Source organism: Penicillium angulare (genome assembly GCF_028827245.1).
Source record: "Penicillium angulare strain IBT 27051 chromosome Unknown utg000004l_segment0_segment0, whole genome shotgun sequence".
Taxonomy (NCBI): Eukaryota; Fungi; Ascomycota; class Eurotiomycetes; order Eurotiales; family Aspergillaceae; genus Penicillium; species Penicillium angulare.
The window spans coordinates 2,192,629-2,205,529 of NW_026623163.1; the positions used below are offsets into that span (position 1 = coordinate 2,192,629).

At 47.1% G+C, this 12,901-nt stretch overlaps 3 protein-coding genes across 3 annotated transcripts; 2 read left to right on the forward strand and 1 right to left on the reverse strand.

Annotated features, from left to right (window-relative positions):
- Positions 1-145: 145 nt before the first annotated feature.
- Positions 146-3,864, forward strand: N7478_004764 (tRNA methyltransferase PPM2; the record flags this gene model as incomplete). Its single annotated transcript, XM_056920978.1, has 6 exons — positions 146-217; positions 277-497; positions 556-929; positions 1,007-2,730; positions 2,821-3,111; positions 3,403-3,864. The coding sequence occupies 6 exons, from the start codon at positions 146-148 to the stop codon at positions 3,862-3,864; spliced, it is 3,144 nt and encodes a 1,047-aa protein (XP_056779015.1).
- Positions 3,865-5,772: 1,908 nt separating this feature from the next.
- On the forward strand, positions 5,773-8,094 carry pps1 (tyrosine/serine/threonine protein phosphatase PPS1; the record flags this gene model as incomplete). The annotated part of the gene is made up of 5 exons (XM_056920979.1): positions 5,773-6,529; positions 6,601-6,687; positions 6,743-7,633; positions 7,725-7,902; positions 7,965-8,094. The coding sequence occupies 5 exons, from the start codon at positions 5,773-5,775 to the stop codon at positions 8,092-8,094; spliced, it is 2,043 nt and encodes a 680-aa protein (XP_056779016.1).
- An 861-nt stretch (positions 8,095-8,955) lies between these two features.
- Positions 8,956-12,627, reverse strand: N7478_004766 (mismatch repair ATPase MLH1; the record flags this gene model as incomplete). Its single annotated transcript, XM_056920980.1, has 5 exons — positions 8,956-10,641; positions 10,700-10,966; positions 11,037-11,216; positions 11,276-11,491; positions 12,106-12,627. 5 exons carry the CDS (start codon positions 12,625-12,627, stop codon positions 8,956-8,958), a joined length of 2,871 nt encoding a protein of 956 aa, XP_056779017.1.
- Positions 12,628-12,901: the final 274 nt, after the last annotated feature.

Consider the following 12,901-nt stretch of genomic DNA (forward strand, 5'->3'; position numbering starts at 1 on the left):
AGGAACTTTCGAGGGAACTTGACCGTCACAAGCGAGAGGTCACCAGAGGGCGCTTGGGCCACACCTTGATTCCCCACCGCCTACGATTTTCTTCTTATCGATAATCAGTCGCATTGAACAATTTCCCCTCGATCACTCTTACAAAATGGCGCCGCCTGCTCGACCCGCGGTGGCCGTGGCCACTAAGGCCGAGAAAGATGCAGACGTGGTCATGGGGGTATCAATTGATATTTTGGTTTTTCTCATGTGCACATTGCTGACCAAAATTTCGCACAGACAAATAATAGCAGTATCGCATCGAAGCGCAGTGTCGAAATGATCTACTACCCCCAACCGCATTTCTTCCGCTATTTCGTGAAAAAGCCCCAAAGACGATCACCGATCATCAATCGCGGATATTGGCTGCGCATGCACGCTATGGCGGAGACAGTACGTCAATTTATTGCGAAAGCACCTACGGACAAACCCAAATTTATTTTGAATCTTGGATGTGGATAGTGAGTAGTGGATGGTGCATCGTACTATGGAGGCGTATATACTGAGACCTGGCCGTAGTGATCCTTTACCCTTCATGCTCCTCAGCGATGAGCAGAAGTCTATGCGTAGCGAGCAGGCCGTATTCGTCGATATTGACTATGAAAAGCTCATGGTTCATAAGAAGAATGCTATTCGCCAGACCGAGGAGATTACCAACGTGCTTGGGGATGTAGAATTTGGATCCGATGAAGATGCAATCCAGATCAAGAGTTCTCGATACCGTGCAGTGGGCTGTGATCTCAAGAACATCAAGAAATTAGACGATGTGCTGCACAAGAGCATTCTCCCATCTACCGACTGCTCTGTGCTGTTCCTCGCTGAGGTCTCTTTGACATATATGGATGTTCAATCCGCCAACGAAGTTGTCAAGTGGGCCTCAAAATTGACGAACGGTAAGTTCAGTTTATGCCCCATGTGGCTATCTTCATGGCCTGGACATATTAGCTTACACGTGGGTGCGATTTCACAGATGTTCAATTCTGTATCCTTGAGCAATTCTTCCCAGACGGCCCTGAACACCCATTCGCAAAGACTATGATGACACATTTCAACAAATTGCGCGCACCGTTATTTTCTATTCATGAATTTCCTTCCCTTGCAGAGCAGGAACAGCGCTTCAGGAATGCCGGATGGCCCCAAGCCAAAGCCAGAACACTGTGGGACTTATGGTCTGACAGTACATTTCTCTCGGATTCACTTCGCAATGGACTAGATGCGTACGAGGCATTTGATGAATGGGAAGAATTTGCCCTTTTCGCATCTCATTATTTCCTGTTGGTTGCTTCAAATAACCCCGAGTCTTCTGAGGGAACAGAAAATATCCTAAACACTACTGAGAATCTGGGAACACCCAACATCTCCAGCAAATTTGTCTTGCGGCCTCACTGTCCTGTCGAGAAGCGTGGCCGACGGCGATACGGCGCCCTTGTTCCTGGTGGCAAAGACAACGAGTCTCTTAGTTACCATGGAGGCCAAGGTGAACAAACACGACTGTCTTCAACCGATATATACACCCCTGAAAATGTGGGCGAATCAAAGAGCATTCCTCCGTCGCGTGACATCCCCACTAGAATGTGTCACACCATTACTTCGCTGGATGATACTACAGACTCATGCATCCTGATTGGCGGTAGAACATCCCCTGCCACTCCTTTGAATGACTGTTGGCTGCGACGGGATAATACCTGGCAGCAAGTGCACCCCTTACCCGAGCCAAGGTTCCGGCACAACGCCACCAACATTTTGATCGGTGAACAGGGGTCAGTCCTTGTATACGGAGGCAAAGGTAATGAAAACACGATTTTGGACAGCTGGTTACTCTGGAATCACAAGGACGAGCAAGGATGGCAAAAAGTGAAAACAGTCGGCTCAAACCCAGAGGCTCGCTTTGGGGCATCCTTTACCAGAATAACAGATAGTTTCGGTGTGTTATCTGGAGGTATTGGATCCAATGGAACTATTTTGGAGGACTTTTGGACGTGGAGCCTCTCGCGCTGTGACGATGGATCCTTACAGGTTGAGCTTGTAGATCTTACTCAATCTGTGAAGAAGTCCTCGCCGCACTGTTTCCCATATCTTAGCAGATTTGGCGCAACAGCCAATGCCTCTTCCATGGGCTTGGTTTTCGCTGGAGGTATCATTCCTCGCCAATTGATCCCAGCAAATATGGAAATCTTGCTTTTGGACACGGATGAGATTCTGGAATTATCGAAGATGACGAAACCATGCAGCGAAACTCTTATATCTGCAATCGGACTAGGGCCTGCATTCACGGGACCCAGACCTTTACTCACTGGACACGTTGCTAATACAATAAACTCCGATAAACTCCTCATTCTTGGTGGAGGTGCAGTGTGTTTTTCGTTTGGCACATTCTGGACAGAGGGTACATGGACACTTCAGCCTCAAGAGTCAACGATCGACAATTCATGGACCCTTGTGGTTCCCAAAAAAGAAGCTCCGTCGACCACTACTACAACGTCGCCTCCATCGGCGAATAAAGCGCGTCGTCTTGTTAACAAGAAATCAAAGAAAATTGTACAAATCCCTCGGGCTCGAATTGAATCAGCTGCGCAATTCCAACAAATCCTCGCCGGCGGAAAACCAGTTGTCATCGAAAAATCAGATATCGGCCCTTGCACCGATCTATGGACAAAAGAATACCTCACCAACTCCGTCGGTCCAGATCGCAAGGTAAGGCAGCTACCCGTATCACACGACATTCCAGCCGTCATCAAATTAGATTGCTCGCATTTTCCATTCTCTGACTCTTTTTCCGAGTAGGTAGTGATCCACGAGGCCCAATCGGAGTCGATGAATTTCCAGTCCAAAAACTTCTCTTATGTGACCAAGGATTTCGGTACCTTTCTCGACGAGGTTCATGCCGGTGGCCGCCAGTATCTCCGATCGATCTCAGCAGAATCACCATCCAAGCAAGCGGCAAGTTTAGAAACGGATTTCCCTTCATTACGACAAGATTTCAGACTTCCAGAGTACATGGCTCAAGTTTCGGAGAATGCTCATAGTTCTCCATTGAGAATCTCCGGCCCAGTCACAATGTGGCTCCATTACGATGTAAGTTGTTTGCTCCGCTCTGCAGTATCAAGAAACCCCTGCCCCAGCCTATACTAGTAGACCCCTCCCATACTGTATACAAGACAACCATACAGAGGACAGAGTACCTGCCTCTTCCCCACTTAACCCCTGCTATTTGAGTTTGAAAGCGACACGTCCAAGCAATCAACTAGCAAGGTGTAAAACAAAAAGAAACAAAGAGAGAGGAAAAAACACAAGAATGGAAAAAGATCAACATGAAAAACCAAACATCAAACATGGATCAGGAAACTAATCCGGTAATCAATCCAGGTTATGGCCAATGTCCTTTGTCAAATCCGCGGCCAACGACGCCTAATCCTGTTCCCACCCGACGACGTCCAGTCCCTGCACATCCCACCCGGCACCTCCAGTTCCACAATGACCATCTTCCAAACCGTTGGCTTGGACACCCCCACAGCCATCCCGGGTACCTCGCCGCACGAAGCCATCCTGCAACCGGGGGAGATCCTATTCATCCCGCCCCTATGGTTACACACGGCATGCTCGGCAACAAGCGAGGTCAGCGTCGCTGTCAACGTCTTCTTCCGAAATCTAACGAAGGGCTATGCATCTGGTCGGGATGTTTACGGGAACCGGGATTTACATGCTTATGAGAAGTCTAGGGGGGATTTGCAGCGTATTTTGCGGTCGTTTGAAGGTGTCCCGCCTGATATGGCGAGGTTTTATTTACGCCGGTTAGCGCAGGAGCTGCAAGATGTTGCGGACGAATGATTTGAGTTTGAAGATCATGATTCATGCATGGCATGTGTGGGCGGGGGGGGGGGGTTAATGAGAACTTAGATGATGTGGATGTGATTTATGATGTCTAGTTGCTATTTTCTAGATACAGTATAAAATACAATTCGGACGGAAGTATATATCCATGGGTGTGCATATACAGTGGATTTATTTACTTTCATTTAACTTTTTACTTTACTTTTACTTTTTTTAGTTTCTTAGCCTTTTGTAATTATTTTGATATTTGCCCAATGTGTGCCTAGATGTACGAGGCCATCAAGCGTTATGCGAGGGGCTGGGCTTGACCCCCTGCTGTGCCACCTTAGACACGGCTGATCCTGATCGGGGAACGCAGCATGAGGGACCGGTTCAAGTTTTGGATCCCAGTATCCAAGTGGAGATATGTGGTTCAAGTTAATGAAAGGGAAACGGGCCTGTTTTCTGCCCTTGGGCACCCGCATACATCCACCCGGGCAGTCAACATGATTCGATGTTCGAAGTGGTCTTTTGGCCTTTTTGGAACCTCCTCCTGCACGTACCCCCACCAGTAAGCGAGAGTGTGGATAGATTGCATTGGCGATCCGGGGTTGGCCCCATGTACATAGTCCGTATATACCGAAAAGGGTGCTTTTGTCTCTACGGGATTTCGAACATTGAATGGGCTGAAAGTGGGTCAAAATCATATAAGTACTCCCCTTCATACAGTACATGTTACCCAAGATCATGCTGCAGGGAATATCAGGAAATATCATAATAGTGTATATATTTAGTTTCCAAGGTTAAACACGACACCTTTGAACTTTGATAAGCGAATTTTAAATTGAGTTTGCCTCCATGATGAAAAGAATGGGGAAAACATGGAAAACCTGTCTGAAATTGAATGATAATTCGAGGCACTATACATAATAGAGTCATCTTTTGGTGCGGGGATGGGGTTTTAGTGGGAAAAAGTGGAGATATGCGCACAGACGAGCGGCGGATGGCTAGGAATCTGGACCCGAGGAGGGGCATCCTCAACAATCACAGCGTCATCGGAAACGGATCCCGTATAGTGATTGGTGCCAGGACAGATTGGCCCGTGGGAAGGCAAAAACCGGCGTGTGGACCTTTGCCCTATCACGGTGGGGATTGAAGAGGGGGAAGTCGGGGAGAAAGTTGATACGTTGAGTACAAGTTGTTGTGGCCTGTGGACTCGTGATAAAGATCAGTTACGCGCCGAGACAGAGTGGATCTCTTCTTTTTTAGAAAGATGGGACCCGGGGAATACGGATGACGAGGTTTAAGTGATGATACGATAAGCCTTAGATGGTGAATCTCTCTCCCAAGAACATTGAAAGTTACATAGGGAAAGTCAATCCAATCATCCCAGACATTTAGTATCTCGCGGCTTTTCTTGTACTTCCCTTCTCCCCCTCTCTTCCCACCCCAACTCCTCCTTATCCCCTTCTCCAATCCTCCCATTACTTATTTATTCCTTCGCTGTCATTCATTCTTGATCCCTTGCTCAACACCGGACGCTTATCAAGCCCGTTTGACTGGTTGTGGACCCTTGATAGTTATTTATCGCCCCCCCCCCCCCCCTTCACATTCTCGCTCGCCCCCCCCCCAGTGGGTCTCTCGAATTGATCTTCCCTCTCCACCCGATTGATCACCACATCTGCCCTTCCTGCTCAAAAGTGCTTTCACAACGCTTTGGAAAACGCTCCCATCAGAGACCAAAGTTCCTTTAAGCTCCACCCAGAAGCCCCAGAAAGTGTGTCAACTGTCAGTCCTGTGGAGGCAGAGGATGGATCTGGTCTCCTGATCCTGCAGCTGCCTTATCTCGTCCACTCACATTCGCAAGCGACACGAACGTAAAAGAATCTTGTACTTTTTTCTTTGTCCGGCCGATATCCTCCCATCATGGCGACAGTCGTTGTTCAGCAGCAACATACGTTGCGCCATACGACTCCCCCTCCTTCTTCAATGTCGCCGGCGTTGATGGTCAATCGACGATCAAGCCCCATTCCGAACAAACATTTGCCTGTCTGCCCCACGGGGCCATCACCTGCTGAATCCCCTCAGCCAGATTCGCCCGTACACCGATCGACCCATGAACAACTCTCTTCCATTCTATATCCCCCATACTGCTACCATGTCGTCTCCCAACCACCGGGCGCAAAAGTGTTTGGGATCAATGCCCAAACCTTGGGTGAGGCACTCGATTATCAAGCAGCGCAGTCTTTACCTGATGCCTCTCAGATGTATCCATGGCTACACGGACTCCACCCTGATAACCACTTGCAGTTGGGATTCTTCTCCAGTCGCAAGCGAGTTCAACGCAAGCCTCCAAAAGTCTGGCGCGGCATTACACTAGTCAAGCTGGGAGGGAACCTTTTGAAGTCTCGTATCAAGGGTGCAGTTGCACCAAATGAGGTCATCTCACCGATGGCGCGCTTCTTGATGGCCGACCCACCGGAGGGTTTCTCGGTTCGAAACTTTCAGATCCAAACAGCCAAGATGGCACCTTTGTCAGATATTGTAATTTATGGCGAGGATGGCACCGATCGTGATGAATTAATTGCCCTGGCCGACGAGTTTGCCATGGCACAGGCAGCCTGGCGTCTTAAGCATGATCCGATGCAAGAACGAAAACCATACAACACCTTCGTGCTTACAAGTAAGTAGAACGACAATTTTCATGTGGGGAAATCCAACGTGGGCAGATGCTGATATTTATTCGTTGAATAGGTAGTTTCTCTGAGTTTGCAGAAAGGTGGCCTCGTTTCGTCTCTCTTGATGCCGATGGGGACCCAACTGGCTCATGCATGGACTTTTGTAAGTGATCGTCAAGCTCCACCGTTTGGAATATACGCTAATGATATACTTGCAGTTCAATGGGAGCGACTAGAGATGGCCACAATGTCATGCGCCTCAGAGATCTCAGAGAATGTTTTCCTTGGGCCGACTCCTGATTATATGATGCGACCTGGTGCATGTAATGTTCCGGACAAAGACCCATACGACCTTATGATTGAAGCAAGTGATCTTGCAAACATTCCTGGGCCACGCACTCTGGCTACAATTGACAAGAAGCTTGAGAATGGCTCTCAACGCATCGAGTTCCCCTCGTCAGGTTCACTTGTGCTGCCATCCGGGAATACGCGTGAAGTCGAGGACTTTGTAAACACTGTTCGTTGGATCTATTATCTGGCCCACCCGGAGCCTGATGAGCAAATGGATCATGAGGGCGATATTGAGATGCGCTCGACCAAAAAGTCTCTTCGCGTGTACATTCACTGTGCAGATGGTTATACCGAAAGTACACTTCTTGCTGTTGCATACTTTATGTTTGCGGAGGGCGTACCCATCCATGAGGCATGGCTCAAATTGCATTGTGAAAAGAAACGAAATTTCTTCGCATATCAAACCGATGTCGCGTTTCTCAGTCACATCCAGACACGTCTTTTGCAAGAAAGTCCTGCAAATAAGGCAATTCCACGCTCCAATTTGTCTGACCCAGATTGGTTCTTGAAGATCGATGGTTCCTTGCCCAGCCGTATTCTGCCATACATGTATCTGGGTAACCTCAATCACGCAAATAACCCAGAGTTGTTGTGGGAATTAGGAATCAGACGTGTGTTGAGCATCGGAGAACCTGTATCTTGGCCTCAGGCAGAGCGCAAGAAGTGGGGTGAAGATAGTCTTATGTATATCGATAATGTCCAAGATAACGGTATCGATCCACTATGCCAGGAGTATGACCGATGTCTAAAGTTTATTGGTAAGTGAATCTGCGCAGTTTCTGATTGTTTGTATTTTTTTGGACCTGGAAAGTTTTATTGTGAGTTTCGGCTAACTGGTTCGTCCCACAGAACTTGGAAAGAACGATGGTGCTGCGACCTTGGTTCATTGCCGCGTGGGTGTTTCTCGATCTGCCAGTATTTGTATTGCCGAGGTGATGGCTTGCAAGGACATGACTTTCCCCCGCGCTTATTGCTTCGTCCGAGCTCGACGCCTCAATGTCATTATCCAGCCTCACTTGCGCTTTGTGTAAGTCAACAAATATCATGATACCAATCTTTGCATCAGCACTAACAAATGTTTGATCATAGCTATGAACTGCTGCAATGGGAAGAATTCCAAAACAAAAAACGTCAAGGTCTTCCAAGAAAGCGACAACTAGAATGGTCTACCGTCTGCCGCGAAATTGCGCTACTAAACAAGCCCTACTCTCGAACCTAGAGTTAGCATTGATTGCCATGCGAGCTCGAACTTCATGTGCCTGATCACGACTCTTGTGTGACTTTTTCAATTTTTTTTTTCCATTTTCCCTTCTTCTTTTTTCCTGTCTTTTCCGTCCATCTCATCTATGTTCAATTCTGTTTCAAACACCCGGAGTTCGTTTTACGGGTTCATGGGCTGTGCTCGGTTTTAATGTTGAATGATTTGACTCACGACTTCAATGACCGGGGCATGAATTTTGACGTTTGGCGCTTGGCGTTGCGCGATACTATGGAATGCAATGGAATGAGACAACAGCCATGTGAATGATACCATGCTTTTGTTGTCATATCTTTGTCTTTTCCCTTTTCTTTTCCAGCCCATATTTTCTCTTCAACCTTCACTTTTTATTCTTCACTTCGTTTCATCTTATCGTTGTCACAACCATTTATTCCCCTCTTCGTTTCTTTTATTCTACCCATTCTTCCGTGGATGTTGTTTTCCACTATTCCCATTTACCAAATCACTTTTATCCTATTTCTATTCGATTATACATCAAGATTACCAGGCGATCATTTATATCGAAGCGGGCCTTGCATCACAATCTACTATCGAAGCAACAGCACTTTACCCCTCTAAACTGCCATTTTATCATTGTCATCTTTACATTTACCTTCTTTGTATTGAATTATTTGCCTATCCGTTATTGATTCTGGAATGAATATGGCGCCAGCCAGGATCAAGCACTTGTGGCAACAGAAAACTAGACTTATGAGGCAACTCATGCTTAACACTATACTTTGCAATGTTTCATCTGAATGAGATTGAATGATGCTATTATGGTAAGATAGACATTTAATATAAAGGTAGCTTTTGTTGCTTTTAACATCTCTCAAACACTCTATAAAGGCCCTTGAGATCTGCAACTTCTACAACACCCCTCAGCATTCGTGATGTAGCAACTAGGCGAGTCCGAAGAGCCGGAAACACAGTATATTCCAGCATTCGAACCATTTGGGTTCGTCGAGTCACAATGAAAGGATCTTCAACCTCTTCGCTAGATTCTTTCGGCTCCTCATCAACCCCCACAGATTCAGAGGGTGGAAGAGGAAGTTGTTCAGGTGTATAAAACGCCGCTAGTTCCCGTAAAAAGGTGCGGAAGCACTCTTCCTCCCCAGACCAATCCACATAAGGACCTAGTCGAAGCAAAAACCGAGGTAATTTCGCTAAAGAAGGCGTGTACCCCTTCAACAGCAAAGGGATAGTAAGCAGGTCTCCATCCTCACTGATCTTAATCGAGAAGTACTCGTTCAACATTTCACGCCGTTCAATAAGAGACTGGGAGATGACTTCCGGTGCCCGTGAAAAGACATCATCCGCGCCTTCACCGTTATCATTGGTATATTCTTGCTGTTCGGTTTCCGCCGCGATTTTCAAGAGGTCAATCAGTTTTGAAGGGGGGTCTAGGCGGATTACGCCGAAGTTTCCGAAATCTGTTAAACCAATTTGGTAGAAGAATTCGTTGCATGCCAGTCCGTAGTCTACTAAGTAGAGCTTTACGCCGGATTGAATGGCCGCTAGGCGTCGTCGTTCATCTACGAGACCGACGTAGGTATGTGTGGCGAACATCTCGGTTAATGTGTTATGCATTGATGAACGGACGGTGCTGCGGAGCGCTTTAATGGATGTGAGTGCTATTTTGAGTGGTTGGCGATCTGTTGCTTCGTATTGGAGTCCGTCGTCTAGGATGGAAGCTGGATTTTGTGATGGGGTATTTGGATCTGGATGAGGTTGTGAAGGGGACGGAGCAAGCATGGATGTTATTTTTCGGACTTTGGAGTCTGTTCTGATGAGGTTGTTTTCGTAGGGCCTTTTAGCTGTTGCGGGTGTTTTTGGGGTTGTGGCGGCTTTTCCATCTGCTGGGCTTTCGGCGGATTGATCGCGTTGTATAGTTTCAATGGTTTGTACGCCGGGTAAGAGACTTTGAGTTAGGAATGTGCGACTCGAGTCAACTTGTGATAATTTCGCTCTAATTTCGCTGCACACCATCTCGATGATCTCATCTTCGTTTAGGAAGTTGACCTCTCGTTTTGTCGGGTGCACATTGACATCAACACGATGGGGTTCGATTTCCAAATCAAGATATATAAAAGGATGTCCTCCTTTTGGTAGAAATGTGGCGTATGTTTGCTCGATAGCTCGTTTCACGGTGGTTGATTCCACAGCACGGTGATTAATGAAGAGTAGAATGGTGGTCTTTTTGACATGATAATTGGCGTTAGTGGTTAGGCCCGAAGCACGAAAACCAAGTTTTTCGTCTGAAGATTCGAATTCCACGAGCTCGTTCGCAACCGCACTGCCGTGTATCTGGCGGATTCGATCAACTGTATTAGCGGCAGAGGGTGTTGAAATGCTCACGCCAGAATCGCCGTGTTTGCGACATGAGAACGCAACGCCGGAGCAATGCACGGCGTATCGACCAACCACGTCGAGAATCTTGGCGTATTCTTCGCTTGAAGATCGGAATGCGCGGCGGCGACTGGGCACATTATAGAATAGATCTTCGACCTGTATCGCCAGTCAATATTCTGGCATCATGTATAATTGAGAAGAAATTTGCACTCACTGTGATCTGGGTGCCTCCACGCCCTGCCGTGGCTTTCGGAGCAGCATTCTGCCCAGGTTTCGCAGGAACCAGCTTTCCCTCTCCATAATGTGCCCTCCATGCACAGCTTGATCCCGCAGTCTTCGTTGTAACCGTCAAATGGGCAATATGGCTAATACTTGCCAATGCCTCGCCACGGAATCCGTAAGTGCCGATAGATGATAGATCTTCGAATTCCTTGAGCTTGGACGTTGTGAATCTCTCGCATAATATGGGCAAGTCCTCCCGCTTCAAGACATCAGTCATTGTTCCTATTTTCCAGCGCATAGTCGAGTATTGGCCTGGCTGTCCAACTCACATCAATCCCGTGCCCATTATCCGTGATCTGTAACAGCTTCAGCCCTCCATCCTTCACAAGAACCTCGAGGGATGTGGATCCGGCATCGACGGCGTTTTCGATAAGCTCCTTCAAGGCATGCATTGGTGCGACGATGATCTCACCGGCGGCGATCTTGTTGACAACATTGGGATCGAGAGCCTATGTAGCATTTCGTGAGCATGTAATTGGCTTGCAGGTGAAAGCAAGCAGTTTTTTACCTTGATTCTCTTTGGTTTTGGTGGCTCAGATACTTCCACATCATCGACTGGGCGTTTAGAGCCCTGGTTATCTAGGGAGTCGACTTCCATTTCGGTGTTCATACTGTCGAAGGCATTTGTCGCGCGTTGCGTGGTGAAGTGGAGAAGCAACGCGGAGCTTGGATTCGCGATAAGGCGATAAGGCGATAACAGCTCACTATATTGCGCCGCTACTAGCTATCACTTGGGACTATGTAAATATTTATGTTGATTTGCATTTGATATGAAATTTCATGGAAATGTTCTTCCAAAAATGCCATCCCCAATTTCACATGAGGCTAGAGAGCTTGAATTCATGAGGTGATGCAATCGAAATTCTTGCTAATCTTGTTGATCGTCATACATAGGAATAAAGCTCCTGTGGATTAATCCCGAATATGTAGAAGATTCAAGTTTTACACATACGATCTTTATAACCTCAAGTTCGCTACGTTTCTTCGCAAGACATAATATTTTCAACTGGATTGACCATAGTAGTAAAGTAATGAGTGTTCTATACTATTATACATGTTTTGAGGCCAACCGAATGTTCAGTGGCCTATCATATTGAAACAGGCGATCATATTATTCTTTTGGCTGAACGACATGGCGAATGGTATCTTGAAGCCAAGTAAGCCCCCGATGATGAAAGTCATAACAGAATGAACAATATCCAACACTGCGCCCACGCAGCCAAGCTAAAGTCATGATCTAGCAAAGGAAAACCGTCTCATTGCCAATTTGTGGACCCTACGGAGACTCGTTAATATCTGCCGGCACTGCCAAATTATCAAAGACACAAGAATACTCACCATATAGACCAGATTTCGGTGAACAATACGCCAGGTACCGAGCAGTTGACGCTCCCAGTTATCCTGGTATTGACCGTAGGCGTACAGAACCTGCCCTTCGGTATCACCTTTGCCAAAGTGAGCCGCGCGGAAGTATGTTACTGATTGCGCTGCAGTGGGCGACTGTACATCGATCCACTGGGTACCATACAAATGCTGCGTGGTAACGCATGCCAAGCTCTCCTTCAGAACAGACTGGATAGAGCTAAGCGGCGTCAATACATTGAGGGGCGCTGAATAGTTCGCTACCGCATTGCTGGTGAATACTTTGCTGAGAGCATCGAAGTTTTTGCCATCAATCGCAAAGGGATAGATTGCTAGTGTGTTTCGGATTGCCTCAATCGTGCCTGCGTCGGTATAAATCTCCGGCGTACATTCATTGGGCAAGGCTGAAAGTGCGATTGGGGCGACATCACTTGTGGCAGATGCGCTGGCCAAGCCAGCGACAGAAAGGGATAGTGCGCAGAAAGAGAAGAACCTCATTCTGATTGTTCCAGAAATACAGAAATATCGTGGAGAAATTACGTTTTGTAACGGGTGCCAGGTGGCTCTTTAGGTATTTATTTTCTTAGTTCCCCCGGAATCTCGGATCTCACACTATCCTTCCCCTGAGATCAAGAGTGACTCGGAGATAGACTAGGCGTCTTCGCTTATGACCAGTGGCCGTCTAGCTCGAATAGCTATGTATTGAGATTGGCCAATGGTTAATATGGGTGAACTTTTAAATGAACATTTTCTATCTAAATTGAATGTGGGG